This window comes from Mytilus galloprovincialis, chromosome 1 (genome assembly GCF_965363235.1).
Source record: "Mytilus galloprovincialis chromosome 1, xbMytGall1.hap1.1, whole genome shotgun sequence".
NCBI classification, from domain to species: domain Eukaryota; kingdom Metazoa; phylum Mollusca; class Bivalvia; order Mytilida; family Mytilidae; genus Mytilus; species Mytilus galloprovincialis.
In genome coordinates this window covers 79,136,478-79,162,485 of record NC_134838.1, presented here as the reverse complement: position 1 = coordinate 79,162,485, position 26,008 = coordinate 79,136,478, and the positions used below count along the sequence as shown (strand labels likewise).

The 26,008-nt window shown below is 31.0% G+C and overlaps 1 protein-coding gene across 1 annotated transcript in view; it reads right to left on the bottom strand.

The window, feature by feature from the left end:
* The window catches only part of LOC143055428 (uncharacterized), a 74,672-nt gene that overhangs the window by 31,890 nt on the left and 16,774 nt on the right, over positions 1-26,008 (bottom strand). The window contains exons 2-6 of the mRNA XM_076228875.1: positions 9,472-10,459; positions 7,392-7,562; positions 4,510-4,581; positions 3,192-3,968; positions 2,435-2,587 (exon numbers count right to left, since the gene is read on the bottom strand). Coding sequence (XP_076084990.1) covers positions 2,435-2,587; positions 3,192-3,968; positions 4,510-4,581; positions 7,392-7,562; positions 9,472-10,380 — 2,082 coding nt within the window. The 5' untranslated portion in view covers positions 10,381-10,459. The remainder of the gene's footprint in view (positions 1-2,434; positions 2,588-3,191; positions 3,969-4,509; positions 4,582-7,391; positions 7,563-9,471; positions 10,460-26,008) is intronic.

The following is a 26,008-nucleotide window of genomic DNA, read 5'->3' as shown; positions in this document are numbered from 1 at the left end:
AAAAATTAGCATTTAAGTGGGTGTCAAGTTATCGCGCGATCAGTCTCAAAATCCTTGGTTACAAAAGAAACAGAAATTTAAATATTTGTTATCCCAATTACCAGTAAAACGTGAATTGAAACAAAAATAAAACAAAATACAAGTGTTGAGTTTCTTGTTTCTAAATTAAATAAATTTAAGTCTTGTCATAAAACCATTCTCAAAAATATAATACTTAAACTCGCAAATCGTTAAAAGAACCGTTTTGTTCACTTTTCAAGTAATTATTTCATATGGATTCTAATTTCCTAGTTTTTGATCTCTTGCTTCTACCTCCAGTATATCACAAGTTCCGTAACATTTGTTGTACATTTTTGTATATGAGTTTGTAGAAATAACTCTTTATAAATTTCTTTGTAAGTTCGAACCGTTTTAATTTTAGGTTTATTTTCATCAAGAATGCTCAAACTAAAACATGTCAAAGCCAAAGATAATGAATGCACAGAAACTTTATGAGTTATATGGCAAAAAGAAACCTAACATGTATACCCTAGTTTGTACTTTAGTGTTATCGGAGTCTCCTTATTAATCATTGTTTTCTTTTAATTTTATTTATTATTTAAATCTCATCTGGCCATTCTGAACAATGCACTAAAGACAATTTTCCAAGCAGACATCTTGGTTTTTTGATTTTTTGTTTATGTTTATTTTACCATTCGAGTGGTTTCTATGTTTGTGTGTTTATAATTCTCAACATAAATTCTCGGTTGTGATTCTATTATCTTGGGAGCAATCATGAAGTATTCGCCAAAAGTAGAACAAGTAGCATAGTATCGCTTTTCAACTGCAAGACAGTTAACGATGAAGACTACGTATATAAATAGAGACATATTCTATCAAGGTTGAAAAAAGGAGGACGCAGAATAATAGAGGAATAATTTGAACAAAAAACCCAACTGAAACTTGAATTGACTCGGAAAGGTTTAACTACCAGATGAAAAGTATTTAAAAAAAATTATATGTCAAAATTTATAAAGTACAAGTTAGCCTAAATGTGCAGAACAAAATATGATTTTATTCCAGTGCATTAAGCCAAATGATTACTCATCTTTGTTTTAAATTGTTAAAGATTAATAACTCTGAAGATATCTATCACATTGCCCCATACGTAGTCGTTTATAACACGGGTGATTACTTGAGTTTAAAAAGAACCGGTGTCTTGCATATCATTGTGTAGTATCATGTGTTAGGTGTTAATATTACATTGTAACATATGCCTTCCTAAACACTTGTAATTAGGTATATGTTTCAAAACCTTGGGTATATGGAACTAATTTCTTTTGAAATTAGCACAATGATAGTAAGCCAAATACTATTATCATTTTTGTTAATTGAATAAACAATAATACAAATATGAAAGTTAGACAATGTCATTTATTGTCTAAAATTTTAGTCTTCAGTATAATGACCAACATTTTTAAGTGACCGTGAAAAAATGTTGAAATTGTGTTTACTTCGCTTAAACTTATAACTTTAGTGTGTCGTTTTTGGAGAAAAAAAAATAATGAATAATGCTATATCTAATGTTAGGGCAACAATACTAAATCGGAGAATTTTTTTTATCAAATACAGATGGGTATTCCATGTTTTTACTTTGGTTGCGCACTATTCATCTTCTTCTTCATTTTCTTTCCAGGGTTATAAAATAATTGTTTTAATCTTTTGCAAGACATTATCTACGAAGTAACTCAAACAGTATGTCTCGACTTTGAATGCGTATAAGTATATCTTTAACGCTATATCCAATTTCAAAGTACAATTAAAAGCAGGTCAATCGAAATGGTTCGCACACTAGGTCAAATCCAAACAAAAAACTGGGTCAGTATTGGTGGGCACAACTATATGCAGTGGATCATAATGGTCATGGAATTCTTACGAGTCCACGGAATGTTATCCATGCAAATTACACCGTAATGAAGATTAAGGATTCAGACATTGCCTCTATCCCACAAAAGTAAGGACAAACTGTTATGTTGTGGTATGGATGAGCAATGAAAAATGTTAAGACCGCTTTGCGAAAATTCAAATATAAGATAAAAACTGACAAGATAAAACGTTATTAACAACCACGACGAATGAAAAAAAAATATGATGATGTTAGCATTACACCGTCTAGCAAATAAAAAGATAATTCTGATATAACTCCTTGCCAATCACTTTTTTGTTTCATTCGCTCATAATTTTTATGAAATAACAGACACACTTCTGTCCAATCGTTATGATTAAGATACATTGAGTTCGCATAAAAAAAAAATGAAAAATATTTTTGGGTATCTTTGGCAAAACAACAATGAGAAATCAAAATCTGTTATTTCAATATTTAAAATCTTGAGAAACATTTTTAGTGTCATATAACGAAACTATTGAAATGAAACAAAAGTATGAAATAACTTACCTTAATCAACTCTTTGAAGTAATGACCATATTGTAATATGAAATCATCTCTCGCTGTCTTTATCTGCTGACAGTACTCTGATACTGACTGACTTTGACGTCTGCTCCAGAACACTTGGCACAACTCTGTGGCAACTACCGCTTCTTCATTAGTCTGCAACGATGCAACGATCAAAACATTTTTTATAGCACAAAATAAAACGAAATTTATAAAATTGGTAATTAGAGTGTAACTTTTATTATTCAAATGTTCTTTTGCATGAAGAAAAAACAAAGCACTCGTACTAATAAAATACCGATAAAGTATCAGTTTGGCAACATAAAAGGAGTACTTATATAACCTTGAGATATGAAATATATAAGGAGCACTTATTTAACCTTGAGGTATGAAATATAAAAGGTTTATTTTATAATCGCTTTATTATTTTATGCAACTTAAGTTTATAACATCTTATTATGCTTGAATACATATTATCAAACGACAGAAAGTGTTATAAAAGTTTAAACGAAAAATAAAAGTTACTCTAAGGGAGACAAATCAAATACAATATATGGAAAAGAAAATTATAAATGTATTATTATAGGTTGACTTCCAGCACTTTGATATCTGATGGAGCAATATAATATGAAACATAAATTGCCCGATAATTATATTTGTATCTTAAAGACATTAAGCATATGCACCTATTGTACTTAGTATGGAGCCAAAGAATGATAAGTTATATGAGATATACATTGACATGTTTATGAATACGTACCAAATTAGGTGGAAGTGTACACTGCAATTTCTGTTCATCCAGAGAAATGCTTTTCTTTAGTTTCGATACTTTTACTGGTGAATTCGTCTGTGGAAGGTTTTGCAAATCGGCATCAGATGTGCTTTTCTTCAAAACCTTAGGAAAAGAGTCTGTTCCATTTGTTTTCTTCAAAGCGGAATTATAAGGTTTTGATTGGTTGCTCTTTTGATCAGTGAACATTGGTGCATTAAGCGATGTAAATGCTTCATCGGCAGCTTGGTTTTGATTGTCAATGTTGGATGGTTGTATCCAGTATGTTTTCGTGTCGGTTGCGTCAGAGTAAATCATGGCCTTTGGTGTATCACAGTCACTGCTATTTTCTATCGTACTTTCAGTATCACTGCTGTCCAAAACAACTGGACATACAGCATTACCTTTTAAGCTTCCTTTGGGTTTTATTACCTTTTTATTTTTGGCACTGTTCAATAAGTTAGGTTTAGTCTCACTTAAAGATTTGGACTTTTGATTATTATTGATTTTAGGATGGGCGGTAGGTGGTGGTTTTTTCCTTTTATTATTGTTTGTATTATCTTTACGAGAGGAAGGAGCAGATAATAGTCTCTGTTTTGTATCTTGATTAGTCTCGGACGTATGTAATCTTCCCGAATCCCTCACATGTTGAAGTTGTTCTATGGTCCTGAGATGGTCTCCCAACAAGCATGCAATATCTTCTTTACTTATATTAAGACCTTTCTTAACAAGCCGCTTAGCCAATTGCTTCTCGGAAGTTTGAAGAATCTGTAAGAAGTAATAAGAACATTGTCAAAATTCTGTTTCATTTTTATCTAGAAGCAACAATAAAAAATATATGCTGAATATCTTTTTTCACTTTACGTATGGCGCTATGTTTTTTGGTTATAATGATATACTTTTCATGAGAATATATCAAATTGCATTATCTCTGTCTCAGCTTTTTGTCGAAAGACAAACGTTTACCCTAAAATCTAGCTTGCTACTATGTTTATGGTCGTAAAAATCTTGTATAATGACCATTAATATATTGTTTATCTCATCTGCAGGTATAGGTCGGATAAATTCGCCAATTAATCAACTACTGCGTTAATCTACGAAAGGGAACCCTTTGATATCGAATACCTGCATTTAAATTAGTGCACAGGAAATTGAACTGCAATGCTATTGGAATTTACACAGATGCAGAATAAAAAGTTCAAACATCAAACTTCTTTTACCTCTTGCTTCTTTGTTTTATCACCAGCCCTCATACTTTAAATGTGCACAAAAAAGTTTTCTATTTGTTAAATATAACAGCTATACTCACTTCCTCATCTGATGAATGCAAATTTATCTGGACCGCCCATGGGTTATCCGAAAACAAAGACTTGGAATCCGACTGAAATTGATTTTATGAAACACATAAGTGATGCCACAGGTACAAAAACGTATTTGATGGAGAAAAAAAAACATCTCGAATAAAGTAGTTTCACATGCAAATGATGTCATGTTAATTGGCATCTTTTAATCCTTCCAAAACATGACAATATCATGCACCATTGAATGACAGGGTTTTGTATTGATACAGCATGAACATTTTCACAACAAAATTCTTCATCGAAAAAAAATGACAATACACACTAAAATAACTGATTTTCAAATGACCAAGCACATACTTTAGCCTTCTATGTAAATACAAAAGCATGAAATTCAACTGAAAGTTACTTTGTCTTAAAGAGAGAGAAAAGAGTTATTGTTTTATAACCAGTAGGACAAAAGCATGGCAACCAAACAAAACGCATGTTAAAAAAACTAAGATACAAAATATCAAACGAGAATAAATATTTATTTAGACTGCAACACAGCCATATTACAACAAAGGAATAAAAAGTGCATATTGCATATCAGTGATATGATATCGATATTGTAGTGAAGTGTTTAAAGCATTAATAATAAGATATTGTTCATCAAAGAAAATTCAAATTTCTGCATGTGCACTCAAAACAAAAAAGTAAAATTACAATATAATATAACTGTAGAAAGAAAGTCTAGTATACTCCGTGTGTGGCAAAGTAAACAAAATAATTGGAAAAAATTAAACCTGACATCTTTGAATGAGCTGTTAAGTTTGATACAGTGAGTATAATATTGGGATGAAAGCCAGGCTTGGAAGTATAACACTTATTAGCTGAGTGGGCAAAACAATACAGCAAATATATATCAAACCTCATTAATTATTGCTATTCACAAAAGTAATGATTAGTTGTTTGCAAAATACAATATAAAACAACATGTAATAAAAATCTAATCTACAAAATGAAATGGATGGAGCTTTCGTGAACTGACCACGTGATCTACATACCCGTAAATTATTATTCATCTCTAATCTGATATCCTTTAGATTCTAATGAAAATACACGAATAAATGACATAAGTAACTATCTGTTGTCCAAAAATATGATATTCTCAAAAAAATGAAAAAATGATAATTTGTTGAGCGTGGGTTTGAATGCGACTTTAATTTCTGAACAATGATTTAGATCCATTCTTAGGTGAATAATATAAAGATATTAGACTTGGTGAATTAAAATTTATAGTATGTTATACCTTTGGCTGCTTTCAGGGGAAATAAAGAAACCAAGAGGTCTGTCAAGTCAAGAGATAGTCAATACAATGGCGCAATGCTCAAGATTAGGGAAAAGCCATTCTCAAAATGAAAGGAACCTGCATGATAATGCATCATCTAGACAAATTAAAAGACGTCACAATAGACAATAGGATCTAATTGAAAGAAAAAAATCAAACCATGCTGATGTCTGCAGATCACATGTTTCTGGAGAGCTGAGAGACAGACAGATCGTTTCGATCAACTAAATTGATTCGAGATTGTGATAGTAGATAGAGTGCAGTTTCGGTTTCAGATGTGTGTATATTATAAGCATATCTATATTATTGAATTCACACAACCCTTAGAAAATACACTAAATAAACGTTATATTGTGTAACAGAGGATATGTTATAACTGAGAAATGGAAAGATGACAATATCAAAATTAAAATCGTAACGTTCGTCATAGATACCAGTTTAACTGAAGTCGTTCATTTGAATCAATTCGGGAAATAGATCTAGGAGATATGAATAAAGCAGACTTTTGTTAGTATATTTTAATGGGATACATACGATTGTATGTCCCGCTGAAATATGGGATACTGAAAAATAGGGGGAAATTCCTTAGGGAGAACCAGAGATCCTGTCAAATTATATTAGATTTAAGTCGTGCTTCCTTATAACACTGCTTTGTAAATAGATGACACTCATTCAAATGAAGTCCGGTATTGTGAATATCCAACGAGCGATAGGTACCAATTGAGATAGTGTTACAAAACTGTTTGGACAGAGTGTATGTTGTTGCTGAGAAATACGATGTTGACGCTTGGGAAAAAACATCAGTTTTTTTGTTTCTGTTATTCCGTTGTTTTCCTCTCATACTCGATGTGTTTCCCTCGGTTTTGATTCGTGACCCCAATTTGTTTTCGCTTAATCGATTTATGACTACTGAACAGCAGTATACTTCGGTTGCCGTTATTTGTGATAAATTCTAGTTTTACGTTGTCCATCTTCCGGGATATTGAGTGACAGGAAATCCTTAATATATCTGAGTACTAAAAAGTACTTTGCCAGATGTTTCTGGGGTTTTTTGTTGTTGTCTTTGAGAAGGTTGTTTTGTGAATTACTTGCTCAATATGAATACAGTATGGTACACAATAAGTACCTATTACAATATTGCCTGATGAATTACCAAGCCACCAAGCTCAACAAATGTATTGTCGATCAATGAGGACAGTCCATTTGCGTTTTAACTTAATAATGAAGCTAACACGTTACATACTATTTATAAATGAATGTGTTTGTAACCTTTTTACTGAGACATCTTATTTACAGTAACATTATTCTTTGTTTTACTTTTCACTTTTCAATTTGTGATTTATTCATTTTGTTTCTAATCCTTAAGATATTTAACGACATCTTTGAAAAAGTGATAGAATGAAAATAAACAGCAGTGGGATTATAAAACTGAGACATGTGCATGTTTCAGACTTCATTATATCAACAGACATTTCCCTATGCATTTTTTCTTTGAAACAAATAGTAAATTCCAAATAAGAAGCCGTGTCTATGAAGATATCAACAACATGAACAATATCTTACCGTGACTTCTATTCTGGGTGTTGAGTCGTTATTTATACAAGTGAAGACAAAAGCTACCAGCTGATTTCGTAGATTCTTCATTATACCCTCATATTCTGTTTGAGTAAGTCTTCCTTTTCTCCGTCTTTCACGGAGTGAATTCATAAACATCGTCACCAAGTCGTCCATTTTCTAAAAAGTAACAGCTTCTTGAAGATTTATGCAGATACAAATTTGAAAGATTCAACAGCCAATGAAAAACAAGAAAAGTTTTGAAGGTGTGGAGGCTATTGTTTCAAAATTTGTCGACTGCGGACCGATTTTCAAATCACATGTTTTTCGCTTATTTTTAAATTATAAAACAGTTTCTACTTACTCCCCTGGTACCAGATCGTAAAAGTGTATGTCTGTGTTAAATCACTGAAAATGTATACTCCTATTATATTATTTATCGGTCACATCTATGGACCAATGCAGTAAATTGCATGCTTTATTTCTAGTTGATGATGTGAAACGGTTTTTATCTACACATTTTTGACAGATAATTTATTATTTATATAGTATAGGTAAAATCCTACAGAATGCAATTTCCCTGTTTTTAAAAATTAAAACATTCTCTTTGTAAAAAATGCATTGAGATGTAAATTTTCAAAAAAAGATCAATGTCAACTGACAATATATGTTTTTTGTTTTTCTGCGTGGGGATATTGATTGTGGCTATTAGTAGGTAAATCGGTTTCAAATTGATATGTAATGATGTTTTTACTGTAGAACAAATATTTGTTTTTCATTATTTTAATGGAAGGTATTGTTATTTTTTGTCATGTGAGAAATAAATCCAGGAAACATACAATGGAAACTGTCATTAAAAATCATATATTAGCAATTTGCCAAGTAAAAGCTTTACCGTTAGTAAATTTCGAAATAACAAAATAACGTTAATATTGACATATTGTACCATAGTTATATATGCTTTTCATAACCTATTAGACTTTATGTTTGCATTATATATCAATATAGATAGTTTAATAAACAATGTTCGATTGACAGTGCAGCAACTTTACATCAAAATACAATGAGAAAATCGCGTAAAATTTAAAGACTTTTTTAAAGCATTTTAGTCTTTCAAATTAAATTTTAACCTATGCACAGCAAAAATCACATTTTATACAATATCAAAATTAAAACCAGAAAATAAATATAGACATATTCACACATTCGCATTATATAGGTAAAAGCTCTTTTTAGTTTGCAAAGCATGTCTCAATTCAATTAATAAAAGTAAATACATTCTCACGATAAAGGTGTGCAATCCAGGATTATCTATCTTTCCCCACAATTTAAAAATCTTCTACCAAAGCAGCCGATTAAAATGCAATGTTTACCTTCTGTGATATATTACTACAAAAGCTGTGAACTGTTCTATTAGCAATGTTTTCTATCGTGAACTGACAGTACGTCGAAGTTGTTGAATTAAGTCATTAGATCAAAAACATATTTTAGCTGCATAGACACAGGCTTTGAAAATGGGAATATAGGATAAAAAAAAAATTGGCAGAGACCAGTGCCTGAGCCAAAAAGTAAACAAAGAAATCAAAATTTCAAAAATTGCAGATTTATTTTTTCTTAACAGCTTTACTTTGTCTTTGTTATTTAAATTGTGAAGTTACTGTATAAGAATGCGCAATAAAGATCTCCATTGACATGGTATGAAAATACTTAATAGTTTCTTCTCCACTTATATTTAAAAACTCTGTTTGAAACTTGAAAACTATAATTTGGTAAATGAATAACTCCATCCCAACAGAATACGACATTATATCGATTTTAGGACATATCTATATATATATAAAAACACGTGTAGCTCCAACTGTGAAAAATACATTTCTTATTAATATTACATTATTCCTGAATTGCAGTGTTAAAAAATCAGTCATGGAGAACTTAGAAAATGTCTATTCATTTTAGAATCATTCAAACGTCATCCATTTTTATGAAAATAATGGTGACCAACAAAACAGTATATATTTCTATCATTTATAGAAATACAATATTCTAATTTCTCCATGTATGTGATTATATATGATATGTGTGCACTAACCCTTTGCAGGTGAAAAGGCAAACAGTTAATAGGTTCATCCAACTCTGTGTTAGTAGGCGATATTAAGCCATCACTCGGCATTAGTAAGATGCTGGATATAGACATCTCGCTTGCTTTCTTCATGATATGTGCATCATAGCGTCGGTAACTGTCACTTACTATTCTGTAATAGTCCAGTCCGTTTTGCGATCTTGACGTCAGAGTTGGAGATTCCGATTCATCACCCAAAGCGTCATCTTGGCTTACCCAGCCTTTTCTTTGTGACGACCTCCTAGACTGATCAATTGTTTCATCTGGAATAACCCATGTTTCACCGTCACTAGATTCCCCGGATGAGCTATTTAGATCTCCAATCACTGTGGCGCCATTTGTGACTTTACCACTTTTTAACCTACTTACTTTAGTTCTTTTGTCTTGACATTTGAGCTCTGATTTAATATTTTGTCTTGTGTCACCATAGAAACTGTCCTCTCGTTCAATGTCTTGTTCGTTTTCATCTGACGAATTATTTCCAGTTTTACCATTTCTCAAAATCTTTACTAATTTGTCTTCTGCTAATACTATATCCTCGGTTTTTTTGCGAGACGATGATCTGGTGCCAAGCCGACACGAGTGAGGGCGAGAAACTTTGGTAATTTCACTTGGAAGGATATCATCATCGGACGATTCGTCGTCGCCATCTGCATCTTCGTCAATTATATTATTTTCGCCATCTGCGGTATTGAAACCGGGGAGTCCGTGTGGAATCTCATTTTCTATACCAGAGTCACGTGACTCACATGGATGTAACTTCCGGGGCGACTTTATGATATTGTCATTTACATCTTCTTGTTTTATGTTCTGGACGCTCGCAGAAATGACCACCGTAGATCTTTTATTATTACAGAGTACACTAAAGCTTGTTCCCATGTCACCAGTTATTACTAATTTTCTCGGTTAATTTTCGATTTAAGTTCAATGCATCTTCTTGTTTCCATTGTGGTATCATCTGCAAGATATTATAATTAATTCTAATTACTTCAAAAAAATAAAAAAAAAAAAAATGTTTGGTGCTGATGATTTTAATGGTAGTTTTTTTATTGTAGATTTGTCGATCTATGAGTTTGACTGAATATCTCGTTTCTTTCGCCCCTCTTTTGCAGACTCCTGTATTCTTTTTAAAACTAAATATTGCATTTAATTTTTTGAAATTATGTTCATTTAGTTCAATATAAAAGCTAACCCGATAAAACAAGTTTGTAATTATATATATGTGGCGACGTTATGTTTCCATAATGCTACTAGAAATACGATCATTAAGTCCGTTGAGTCTACTTTGGTTTATATTACAAATCATCTACACGATGAAATAATGGACCATATTTCCCGATTAAGGGTACAGAAAGATTTTTTAAATGCAATATAAATTAAGAAAAAAACCATAACAAAAGAACTTATAAATCAGAAATTGAAAGACTCTTCCAAACCCAAACCTTGGATGATCACGATAAATCGAATTTATTATTTTCTCCACTTAAATTTGTGAAATATAACTCTTTTTGGCATTACGAATTGATATATTTCACATCTACTTTAAGTTCTGCAGACAAGTATATCAATACTTGGTATTTTATGTTGAATTGAAATTTATAAGTGAAAGAATGTTTTCAAAGTTACAATGATGACTTGCGTTTTGACAATACTTGTGTAAAATTAAAAAAAATAAGTTAAACAACTAAAGAACCGAACTCCAAGGACAATTCAAAACAGTAAGTCCTTTATCAAAAATTAACGGCAAAATTAAAAGTTCAGACACATTTAATGAATGTAAAACAACTGTCATATTCCTGACTTGGTACAGGCATTTTTTTAAGCTTGTGTATAAAATGGTGGATTAAACCTCTAACTTGTATGACAGTTGCATATGATATCATTGTACTGACAACAATGTGGGAACAAAATAAACCGACATAAAAGGTAAAAATGTTAAAAACAAATTATTTGAAATTAGGGTTACAGCAGTCAACATTGGAGTATCAGCTGAACTATAGAATTCAAGTAAACGTTATAGTAAATTTTACTGTAACAGAACATCTTTGTTATGAGATTAAAAGTTGCTTTACATGTTTAAAAACTCTTATCGATATCAAAGAAAACAGAATAAGTCAGAGGATACATTAGATTGTACCTCGTAAAAATTTTAAAAACATTTCTCATATCTGCAGGTCACAACATCAAATTTTGGAGGTCAAGAAAAATAATATGCTCGCATGTCTCTAGTGTTTAAAAATTATAAATTAAAAATACAGAATTGGTGGCGTTTTTAAAACATTTGTGCCTGATCTTTCATTGAAAGGAAGCCATGGAAAATTCAGGAGAAGCGAAAATTACATTTGGTCAGTAAACACACTAACGTTGCAAGTTATTTAGACGTATTAATATGTCCAAGACTATTTTTGATAATATACTTGCTCATGATTTCCAAAAAAATATTACTGATGTTTTATAATCCTGGTACCTTTGATAACTATTCATCAATTAAAACATTTACCTGTATACATGTATTAATTCAAATGAGAAATAACTTTAATAATTAAGAAAAAACGGAATTCTTATACTTTAAAATTAGAAAGACGACTGAAATATTTTAACCTCAGTTTGTTTTTAACCGATTTACAAGATATTGTTTTCAATCGAACTTCGCGTCTTAATTGATTTTAGTGAACCGTTTGATTAAACATTACAGCACACCTCATCTCCGACATGACCAATCGATTTTATTGCACTCAATTGCAGACACAAAAACACTATGTCAACTTTAACTTTTTATATTTCCGTTTTATTAATTTGTGATTGATGAATTATTTACATTGTGAACGAAATTCGTTGAAAATGTTTCAATTATCAATAACACTCAAAGTTTCTTCACTAATTTTCAGAAATGGATATAATTTTTCTTGTACTGTTTTTACCCATAATGCAATGGGCTTGAATTTTGTCAATGATAAAGTCAAGGTAAACTTTGGTTTTATGATTGATTTGAGAATTAGCTCGTCTTCCAATGTCATCGATGTTATGACATTACTAATTCAAAATGTAATGATTTATTTATTTTTATTATATAAGGTTTATTGTTTAAATGGAACATGAAAGCTTTCTAAACGTATCTATAATCTGGGGTTTTTATTTTGTTGGGTTTTTTTTCTCGTGGGTGTATAAAATGTGGTTAAGGAAACTTGCATTGCTTGTTCTAGATATTGTACTTGCATTAAAATTGTTATGTAAATAAATGTATATACTCAAGCAATTGCAAAATACTGGCACGCTAAGGCACGAAGGATTGCTATTTTGTCAATCCATCAAAATCAGAACTGCACCCGCTGACTTCGTGGAACTAACTTATGTATCTACTTCCATGGCTATGTCATGTTCGGACCGGAGAGATCCTGTCAACGGTCAATCCTTGCGGTCACTGTCCAAATGGGATTTTTGTTCCTTTGAAATTACGATGGCTTTCTTGTTATGAATGACCATGGAAAATCGTTTTTAATAACGCCAACAAAACCGTATTTTTTATTTAGAATTTTTAGACACTAATGCCATTCGATATACTGTTTTGTCTTGAACTTCACAACTTGATGTTATTATCTCAAAATATGTAAAGGGGTTCTCAAATTTTTATTCAAAACAAATCTACCATAGCACCGAATTTTATTATAAGTTCAAAAACATAACATATATAGCATTAGACAACCGCTAACGAGATCAAACCTAGGTCTAAATTGGCAATACAACGATAAATAAACTTCACAAATATTCCGTTGGTGTACAAGTTTGGAAATATCAACCTTACGTTTTGACTAAAACAGCCGTTTACACGAATTGCCAATTATTAAGATTGTTTGTGTAGTAAATTATATTTGGGTTCCTACCTTTGTCTTGATTCATTTAAGACCTCTCCTGAGATTTATTTGATAAAGTTATGTATTAGAAATTTCCTTTTTTTTATAATTTGATCAAAGACGTCAAGATCAGAAACTGAAATTACTACGATCATAATAAAAGGACAAATATGGACTAACAATAACAGACTGAACTTGATGAATTATAAGTTCCTACGTAAATGGTCCTAGCTTATCTGCACCAGATGCGTATTTCGACAATTGTTGTTATTCAGTAATGACAGGGGCATCATATTTCAGAATACAAAACCTAATACAAACATCGAATGGCTAATTAACCGAAACGTACCAAGCATATAGCCAAACCCAAACAACGAGTCAAAGCTAAATTCCTTGATTTGATATTTGATTATAAATTTAAGGATATAAATTTCAATGTAGCAATATCCGTATGTGCTTGACTGTATAGAAGTATATTGAGCTACTGGGCTGAAGATATTATCGAGGTCTTACAGTCTAGTATGATATCGAAGTAATGGTAACACTATCAATAGATAGTGACCAATTATATACTTCACCAGATGCGCATTACGGCAGTTAGCATCTATACAGATATGCTTAAATCCAAATTATGGCAAAATCCAAATGTATGTACGAGTTTTGAAGACAAAATCTAATTTCAAAGAGCCAAAGAGTATACCTAAAACCTATGCAAGGTATCAGACCTTTGTATGAGGGAGATACATTATATGATTGTAAGTTGTTTTCGAAATTTCTTGAAAAATAAAACCAAACAATAAATGTATTTTCATAACAGAAGTACATTGACTACACCATTTTTACTGGAATTAGCCAATTATGGCCTCTACTATACATTGTATTGTTGTTAATATATTTTTTGTTTTATGCTTATGTTGGACACATTCTTGATTATTCTTTATGGTTAAAAATAAGGTTTTGATCTTTCTAATATTTCAGAATTTATGTTTTCTTAATAAAAACGAGCCGTACAATTGTTTAAAATGATTGAATTCATTAGATGCCCACATTAAATTCGTATGTCTTATGATCTTTTAACATTTTCCTATACATTATCCTTATGAAGGAGTTATCACTTTCTCCTTGTTCAAAACTCTATTTTAGGCCCTGTCTGTAAATTTAAATCAACAGTTTTGTGGTATTTGTAAAGTACTAAACGTCAAACCTATCACTTTACGTGAGTTCTCTTATCAGTTTACTAATTCATTTACCAAAATATTATTGAAAACTAAAATAATTCAACAACCTGCTTTTATATTACTGGTAACGACAACATTCTTTGAATACAAAAATATCTTATCTTTCCACAATATAGAAAATATTTGACCCGTTGTTCAGAAAGAACACAGTTTAACAAATTTATTAAACAGAATAAAAGAATACTCCGGATGTTGTCTAAATATGCATTGATATTTCCTCGGAGACAAATTATTCCATCAATATATTACAGTCAGGTTCGATCAATGGGGTCTGTCACGTTTTAATCGGTGCAGTAGTGCTCTTTTGTTCTGTAACCCACCGCTTTAACCGTTCAGATAACCTCGGACTGGAATATTGCCAGACTATTATTGAATGTTTCTGGTATTTAATCCTTAAGTTAAATCTCATAATGTAAATTCAAAGATCTGTGCGTTTATAAAAATTAGCATACGGAAACTAAATATGAAGTCTGAGCTGAAGAATTAAATAATGGATACGGGTTTAGTCAGAAATATCTATAGTCGGCATCAATTAACTATATCATGTTTCTCTATTTGAAACAGATCATAGCGTTTATTACAAAACCCAAATAACTCGATTATATTAAACGATTTTTATATTACATACATATGAAACTTGCTTCTTTGATTTTGTTTTAATAGTTTCGGACACTTTATCTATATGTAGAAAATCTCTTGGTTGAACAAACAGGTTAATCGACTTTCCGTGAAATTGTTTGTAAATAATTTACACAAACTTGAGAATGGAAACGGGGAGTGCGTCAAAGAGAAAACAACCCGACCAAAGAGCAGAAAACAGACCAAGGCCATTAATAGGTCTTTAACACTGCGAAAAAAATCCAACACACACAGAGGAGGGCGTCAGCTTGCACACAAACAAAAATGTGTGCTATAGTTCAGTATAGAAAAGTGGAGACATGCAGATGCGCAGGAATTTGATCGGACAATTTAAAAACCAAAACAACGAGTTCTATTACAGCATGCGTACTTTTTAAGATTAACCCCTGTAAACAAGATACTTTTTTTTTAAACTTTTATGACTTAAAAAGACAGGTGAAAAAATAAAACACGTGTAAATTCGCCATGTTGATTTTTATTTATTTTTATTCGATAAAGATTTGTCACACAATAGTTCATATATTATTTATCACAAATATGTTGGTTTAAATGTCAGTTTATAAAATTTGTTTTATACTTGTATCATAAGCCCAGTAGCCATGTACTTCGGAACCGGCATCAAAACACAGACATCGATTTATTGAAATTTTTTGCTTTATAACTATGGAAACATTTGAAATTTTGAAAATGCATATTTTCACACACTTAGCCAGGTATTGATATACATTTATTGTTTTATCTACATCGTCATTGTTTTGGTTTTCAACCATTTCAATCCTTTAATAATGACAATCATTCATCTTTCTACATGCTCCAATTGTTTACATGACTGTACGTTTGCTCTACTTATAATTTTAATTTGAAAAATTTAGCTTATTCGATGATGGATAGGCTTTCTTAATAGGTGGAAGGCTAATGAAGCTTAGCCAATATAGACAATTAACCTTCTCAAAAAGTTCAACAAATTAATATTTTCACCATCCATGAAATGTGTATAATTACCGGCCCTGAAAGTCAAATTTGTAGATAAAGGTTAATGATGATGGTACTATTAGGAGTTTAATGAACCTTCCTATCATGATTAAAAGAACCCTAGATAATATGATATTTTGTCAATGGAAACGTCTAAATTGTGAACTGTATATATGGACATTCATCATTCTAATGGATCTGTCAAAGATTTTGATCATTTAAAAAAAATGAAGTTTGTGATAAAGTCTAATGGAGGTATAGAAGTTTCTGTTTAAAAATTGTTTTGAACTTAAGTACTTTCACCGTCATACTACAGAGCCCTATTTGGTCTCGCACATATATCAAAAGTTAAGCTTTTAAAGTACACAGCTTTAGAAATAAGCAAGCATACGAGTTTAACTCTAGCACTGACTGTAATGAAAGTTATACGTGAATTTGGCGAAATTTTGTATGTTTTTAAAATTTAACCTGAACATATAAGAAAATAACATATATGATGTACTAGGGACTAGGGTAAAAACATGCATGTATTCACTTTAAATTGCGATGGCAAACATGTCTAACATGATATACTTCTTTTCCGTGAAGTAGTACTTGCTTTCTGTTTTTGTCTAAAAAAAGTTTTGTTCTTAAATTCTTTTTACACTGAATCGATTTGACTGCATTAGGACTTAAATGTATACATCGCTTGTTTTCTCATTCAATATATCAAGGTTCATACAAAAACGATAATATTGATTGTCTATTTGTCCTGGATTGACGATGAACTAATTCCAGGACACCACTTTAAACAATGGAATCTTAAATATTGAATGTTAGCAGCAAAATCAAACATGTTAAGTACTATTTAAAACCATCAGTGAATACTGACTTCAAAAGTAAACAAAACTACTTCCTAAAATTAAATTCATGTAAACTGTAATGTTCTAGTGACGACTCTAGTTGGGAGATCAATTTTAAAGCCACAAGAGGTTTGAAAAAGAAGGTCAAATCTATATAGTTTTGTTACATTTCAAGTTGTATCTTAAAAGAAATCAAATATTTCTTTTAATAAAATAATGCAAATATGATTTAATTGAGATTACGTCAATCAAATCTATTAATTCATTTAATTTACGTTAAGAAAGTCAGCGATCTATAAGCCTTTGTCACAGAACTTTTGCTATGTCCCACAGCTGTAATTCCCACGTTATAGAATGCTCATAAAACATGGGTTACAAAGTTAAATTTTAATTATCAAAATACCTGAAAACTTTTTTTTCAAGTTTTCTATGCAGGGGACCTGGGCAAACAGATCAAATATAGAATATTTGCTCAAATGATTTTTAAATATTAGAGTGCATCTAAGATTTTCGTCCATTGTAACGGTTTTACTAGGAACATGGCATGAGAAAAACGCAGAAAGAAAAAAAAAGTATTGCAAATAAAACCAATACATTATAATTAGTAATTTTTCTGTATATATCATATATGTTTATAGTTATCAGTGATTTTTAGGTTTGGTCATCAGTTCAGCACATTCGTTGATATAGAAGAGAGGTGGAAGCTTCCAAAGTAATATCCTCATAAGTCGATGATCAACTGACAAAGACAAACAACAGTATATAATTACATTAGATGTATGTTTCATTATAATACTTTATTCTGATTGGCTAACTGCACATTACATGTTATTCCTTAAGCAATTGCATTACTCAATAAAACTTTTCATTCAGGATAACACGTGGTCCCACAATAAAGTGCACAGGTGAATTAAATAAAAAAATTATAAAATTCGTGTTTTCATGATCATAGCTAAAAAAATGTAATTATAAGCATTGAATGCTTCTTTTTGTAACTTTATAGGGTTGTAAAAGCGTTGACCGTGCGTACATTTTTAGAATGAAGCGCTTCCGCGCTTCATACAAAATGTACTTCGGTCAACGCTTTTACACCCCAATAAAGTTACAAAAAGAGGCATTCAATTCTTAAATAATAAAACACAATAGAAAACTAAAGACTGAGCAACACGAACCCCTCCCAAAAACAGAGATCGAGCTCATTCCTATGTGGTGAAATATGAAAAGTTTCTACAACATAGAAATCGGATACTATATATTTCCTAGCTTTTTCTATATCACATGGGAGTCAAATTTAGTCCCTTATGTGATCTCTCACATGAAGGTACGAAAGTACTTTTAACCTGAAACACTCTGTAGGTAGAAAATATATATGTAGGAGCATACATGAATATTTAATGTGAAGTCATAATGACATTGTTTACCACAGATCTTCATAAAATTACACTATATCACTTATATCTTAATACTGTGACCGAATAGTATTTGCCACTTGGAGGCAGTATGCCAAAAGATTGACAGTTCTCGATAGTACACAGTATATTCAACTTTAATTTGAACATGTTTGAAGTAGCGTTTAATTTGTGCTCGCTTCAAAATATATCACAAAAGTATGAAATCCGGTTGATATATTTTAAAGGTCTATAAAATCTGTTTGATACATTTAAAAAAGGTCTATAAAATGTTTTAAACCAATTATATTATTTCCGTTACTTATGTGATGCTATTAAAACCATATTACTTTAATCGATTTTTACTACAGTAGTTTACATGAAGTACGTGTAACCATGCATTTGCAAAGGGGATAGAATTATAAGATAGTCCAAACAATGTTAATCATATTTATAGGGAGGTCCAAAGGCAGAAGCCAAGGTCAGTCTTCGAACAAATAATGGTTCAAAACATTTTATTCGTTTCTTTTCCGAAACTTTGAAAGTTTGATTTTTCAAGTTCGGGTACACTGGATCTTCCAGTATTACTGAATGGTTCAATGAATATGAATTGTGACAAGCGCATTGGAGGCACGAAATATATAAAGGATAGTTTTTATTCATTCAATGGTGTGCATTTAGTCTAGATGTATCAAACATCAATATATATATATATACAATAAAAATCAGTGTCAAAATAACTGAAGCACCCGGTCTCTTTCCCTTTGGTAATCTGATAGGGCTTTTCTCATTAAAGCACCATACATTCACTACAACATATGTTTTTAAATGTATGTACTATATATGGTCAATTTAAACACTTGAAATATAAAAGCAACTGGACATAAAAAGTCATTTAGGAGGACGAACAATCATTATGTTTATTCTAGAATATGAACTGTAAATTAAATGTTGATAATCTTTTTATCAAAGTATATTTAAGAACTAGTAATGAACCAATATTTTGGATTTACACAGCACAAAACATCAAATGTATATATATTCATTCTGTAAACTTACAATTCTAAACTGTTATTAAAATCAATCTTTAAGCACAATAATGAGGGTTAATAAAGTTTGTCTGCAATTGTTTGATTCCTAGACAAATGTTGATTCAAAGGGTGGACTCAGTTTTAACTAAATTGTTTTTTTACAGGTATAGGGTCAAGTATTAGGTTTGAAAGTTCCATTGCCAGTAGTTTTTATAGCACCAAATGGTAAGTCATGATAGTCAAATGGAAATACTAAATTAGTGTAAAAATGAAATATAAAAAAGAAGATGTGGTATGATTGCCAATGAGACAACTCTCCATAAGAGACCAAATGACACAAAAATTAACAAATATTGGTCACCGTATGGTCTTCACCAATGAACAAAGCCCATACCGCATAGCCAGCTGTAAAAGGCCCCGAAATGACAAATGTAATACAATTCATACGACCTAATTCATGTAAGTTAACATTATGCGTATAGTATAGCATCGTAAACATTGTGCGTATAGTATCGCAGTTTCCATTTAAAATTTAACAATGCTTTCAAAGCAGAGGGGGTTCAAACCCGAATTTTTCCCATCCAGGTGCCCTGTTTTTAGCTTACAGGAAGATACAGGTTTTGCTCATTGCTGAAGGCAGTACGATAACCTGTAATTGATAACATCCTGTCTTCAAATCTTTATCTGTGTCTTTAGCAATTGTATTACTCTCCCTTTTTTACATACATTTTCGAAAAGATTGCGATTACATCGGTTATTAAAGGTCAACTTAGTTCACTAGAACCAAAGTAACCGCCATCTTTCCTGTCGTATTGAAATGAAAACATTTGAACGACATTCGAATTAAATTGCCTTTCAAAGTTGAACATTTTTTTCTAAATTGTGAAGCTTCGCATCAGACGTCGATATATACATATAAATCAATTTATGTATGGCAGCATTTCAAAAAAAAAATAAATGAAGAGGATTAAGGTAAATTTAAGACATCTTTAATGAATGGAATTCACGTATGGAGTATTCATAGATGCATACAAATCGTTGACCTTCACACGTAATTGAAGTAGGTTTCATGACGGAAGAGGGTTTCGTGTTTTACTCACTGCATGTCTTTGCATAATATTGCAGATTTATTGACGATTTAAATTGATTTTTGCACTTCATTTTACACGACCGTTTAACTTTTTAATATGTATTTTAAAAGTCATTTAAATATTAATACTTGTAAATATAAATACGTGACATTGAATTAAGATTAACGAGTAGCGACACCTTTCCAAAGTTGATTTTTCGCTGCAGACCGTATCCCAAAACATTTCGTACAATACAGTAACACCAATTATTGCACATTTTGCAATATTTTCCCTTCTAAACGGCGAATCTTTCAGTGTGGCACAAATGGTGTTATTGTTATTTTTAAGCTTTACATAACGGTGAATGGATATTCACTAATGTTGGTGAAAATTAACCGACGCAAAATATCAAACCCCCTCTCAAGCTTCTGCAATATAATAATTTATTCAGTCTTAACCCTTTGTTTGAAATAGTTTCTGACTTGTATAATTTGTAATATTTTCTGTTTGTTTCAGCCATGTCTAAATTCATACTCGCTTATGAATAATAAATTCATATTCTTTGTACAACTCCCTTTTCAAATTGTACTTTTGAAATTGCTAATTATTTTTTTCGAAAATTAGTAAGCGGTTGTCAAAGCGCATGTTGAAGAAAATAGCTCCTAGACTGGAGGGATTGTCCTTATCATGCAGATCATGTATCATGAATATTAAAGAAAGTAAAAACAAACGTATTGAATTTTCTTATGAATGTTTCTATGATAATTCTACTGTACCGTCGTGCATGAATAAAGCCAACAGAAATTCGTTAACTAATCGATATGGTCTCAATTCAGTTTGATGAAATCACTTTCATTTTATGGTTTTACGGGTAATTTGATTCTTATTCAAAGAAGAAGATAAAGAAAAAGAAAGTCACACGAACACATGAATGGCAACAAAGAAACAAGTACATTGTAAAATGGCTTGCGAGTGCTTGACCCAGTAACGAAGTAACCTTTTTAAGTCAATGAACTTACAATTTCTGTACATGCAATAATGAAGATTTGTTTATGGAGTCAGTCGAGGCTGTAATTCATAAGTCAAGAAAATCAAGAAGAAGACAAAATGCACTTAAATATGAAGTGCGGGTAGATGATTAGTATCACATATTACTCAAGTAACATTTTCACATCAATACGGAAGCCGGTAAGTGTCAGGGGTATTTTTTTATTATTTTACTTAGCTAACTCGGTTTAACGACTAAGCTTACTTGTTTTAACGACTTAGTTACTCGTTACAACGACGTAGTTGCTTACATGTTATTTCGAGTTAAATTTTATAAATATTTGGCACTGACACAAACCGGCTTCCTTATATATTTGACTTCTGTCTGCAGGCAGCGGGTTAATAAACCAGGTAAGGAATATTAATTGATGTCCTCGTACTTAACTCTGCAGAAGTGAGCATTCAATATATATTTTGATATTGATCAAGTCAAGCAAGGATATATGAATACATGACTAAACGTTAACGGTATTTTCTGTCCATCATGGATGTTATTTATTCGACACATAAATACTATGTTTTGATTTAAAATTTCAGGTACATTATAATTTTATAATAAAACTCTCACATTCAAAGTGTTTATGATAAATGAAAAAATATGAAAAAACGACTCTGCATACGAAACTTACGTTCTTTTTTAAAAGGTCAGTTCAGTCGAAATTTTATTAAATAGTTTTCATTTATATGTTGACTTGTATTTGTAAACTATGTTGATCTTTTGATACATTTGCAATGTAAAATACAGATTTGGTATTATGCTCATGCAATCAATGCATTATTAATTTCGTTTTTTAAGTTACAGTTATGAATGACTGTGAATATAAAAACTATGATTCAAAAGTGAATGTATAAATATGAACATTCTCTTAAAATCTTAACAGCTTTTAAAAATGTTGAATTTTATTGCAATAGATGATATAAATAAAGTTATCCATCGTTTTGTCATTGATTATAGGTCTTTGGTATATTATTATGTTTTATATTTTTTGAAAGGTTATGGAGCCGTTTTGAATAAATAAATAATAATAAAATAAAAGTAAATAAATTATATAGTCTATACGTTATAAAGAAATCAAAAAGTCTTACCTTATACATAACCCATATTGACAATAATCCGCCACTTCAAATAAATTCCACGTATAACATCAAATTTAAATCTTATTCCGCTGTTAAAGGTTTCGAATTGTTTGTATTGTGCAACAAGGTGTTACAAAGAACTAAAAAATATTCTTCAGGGCATAATACTTAGTAATTAACTGCTGATTAATACTGGCTCGTTCAGTTCTGCTCATGCTTTGCTAGGTTTAAATATCGAATACAAATGGTACTTTATGATTTTATCAATACTAAATTGACACGAGATTTAATACCTTTTCTAATCTTTTTTGTGTGACATTTTACCTCCTCCTTTTTAATAAGCCAAATACATTTTAAATATTTTTCAAAATAAAGACATTCTTTAGACTAAATTTTATCAATCTTTGATAAAATTATAACGATCTTCATTTATTGATTTAAGTTTGAATTAAACCCAAAAGCAATACAAACTTGTCACATACACTACATGAAAAGGTTAAAATAGTTGAAGTGTCTCGTCTGTAAACGTTGTAAGCCAGCGTGAATTGCTAAGATATCAGAAGTGTTGGCATGAGTTTGTCATTTGCCCAAGTTGGATAAAACTACGCCATGATGAAATTATTCACCTTGAGATCTTGGTTGGAGGGATTACAAGAGTCTTTTATACAGTTAAGAGCCAAAATCAAACACATTACCCGTGTCACCTCTCTGACATTTTGTTTGATGTTGTTTTTTTAACTCAACATGCTTTATCTTATGGTGTCCCTAAAAGCATACTTATAAAACAACTTTATACTGGAAACATATTTTTGTTTAGAACAAGGTCAGGAATATGAAAGAGATTCTTCAGTTGGTGTTCAAAGTTTCCCAATATCACTATTAATGTTGGGGTTTTATTTTTTACATATTGATACAAAACACTTGTTACGGGCAACATCTCTTAGATTGATTTCCAACCTTTTATCTTCATTGGGTAGCCTTTTGTCTGACCAAATATGTAACACACATATGATATTCTATATCCACAGCAAAATGCCAATAACATTGGTATTCATTAAACCACTCTGTAAACATTGCACAAAGGATACTCAAATGTTTTGCTGACATGACAAATTACTGTTATAGATAACTGTATGAAGAAAATTCTAAAATTTCGATGAAATAATAAGTGAGACGCAACGCCCATGAAATAACTATTCAAAGATACCAAACGTTAAAGCTCATAAAACTAGTAAACTATAATTGGTAATGTTTGACTAAATAAGCCACTGACTACTGAGCTGCTGTGAGATAAAGAACAGCAATAAATGTGCTGTTCCTTTGCTTTTTGTGTTTATTTTTAGCTGTGCGTGTACTGATTTTGTCATGGATGGATACCCAATATCATTTGTTTTTCTATTTTTGAAACTGTTGCGTTTACCTCACAGAATGAACATTGCTTGACCTAGTTGAACAAAACTTTATGTACATTTGTTTAACAACATGGTGGATAGTTCTACTATCGAATGAAGAATAAAACAGAAGATGTGGTACGATTGCCAATGAGACAACTCTCCAAAGAGACAAAATGACACAGAAATTAACAACTATAGGTCACTGTACGGCCTTTAACAATGAGCCAAACCAAGCCTTTGTGAACCAACAATCTTTGGTATATACAAAGATGTTAATAAAATGTAGCTAATGTTTGGCAATTGACCAGTCTTTGAATCAAATCCCTACACCAGCTTTATTGAATTTCTATAGACAAAGATATAATTGTAACTATTAGTTTGAATAATGGACCAAAAACTTTGTACATAATTTAAATACATGTATGTAGGCCCAAAAATCTCAATTATTTTTGAAGTTTTTCGTTAAGACGAAATCAAAATACATATTTTCTTTCCGATAAAAAAAAGTATATTAAAAAAACTCAGAACTCAAGTTTTTATTTAAGCTTACATAAATCTCTCATTTCACTATTTTAGTTTTTAAAGTATAACAATCCAGTTCTATACTAGTATTTTAAATAAGACTTGGAACAAATATTCTTGTTCATAAAATTTCAATATTCTAATATCATAATTCTTCAAACAATTTCATATGATTTCTCGGGCTGACATGTCAAAAATGTTAATCTTTATCTAAATAATTTGTTGGACAATGAACAATTTCAGTGATAAAACAGGCACTTGACCTAATGACCTTATGATTAAATATTGTGTTTATCCAAACTTCTTATAGTAATACTTAAAATTGATAATCATTTGTAAGTGGTCAATAGTCTCGAACACTAAACAAATATTATATTATTATTTGGTTTTAAATTTAAATACCGTATTTAAGACCTAAACGATGAAGTGACATGTCTAAAATTATCTCGAGACCGTCAAGATTTATGCCTGTACCTTTAGAGCTAATTTCCTTATGCTTGTAGAGTAAAACTTCGGATTGCTTGCTTTGAATTGTCTTACAATTGTCATTTCGGGGCCTTTTACAGCTGACTATGCGGTATGGGCTTTGTTCAGTTTTGAAGGCCGTGCGATGACCTATAGTTGTTATTTTTTGTGTCATTTGATCTCTTGTGGAGAGTTGTCTCAATGGCAATCAAACAACATCTTCTTTTTTTATTTTGCTTACTTTGCCATCTTCACACAATATATATAGGCATTATTAAACCTGTATATCATATATAATTTTGATTGGACGTTATACCGATTATTTTTGTACAATATATAAATAAAGCAAACAGCTTACCAAAGTCTTGCCCTACATGCCGTAGGAATTAAGCTCTAAAAATATTTTTCTCTCGACAGCTATTTTGTTTTATTTTCTTTAGCCATACTTTTATTAAAATCAAAATATTATAAGGAGATGTGGTATGATTAGCAATGATACAAATATCCACCAATGACCAAATTCCATAAATGTCAGCTATCAAAAGTCACTGCACGGCATACAACAATCAGAGAAACTCATACATCGCAAAGCAAGCTATAAAAAGAACCCGAAAAAACTAGATAGTATAACAATTCAAACGAGAAAAATAACTGGATAGTAAAACAATTCAAACGAGAAAAACAACTGGATAGTAAAAAAATTCAAACGAGAAAACCTACAGCAAACCAACAATAACCATTACATAACAGATTCGTAACTTGGTTTTTAAGCACAAGTAAAAGTAATCATATATTATAACAATAAGAAGAAAATAAGTAAAAAGTCTAAGCGTGACCGCTCTTTAAGCACGCTTTTCTTTTTAAATAGTTGATTCAGTTTCATGAAGAAAACAATTTTGAACGTGAAATTAATTGATCAACATTGATACATGTAGTACCATAATCACGAGACCCTTAAATCAAAAGATCAA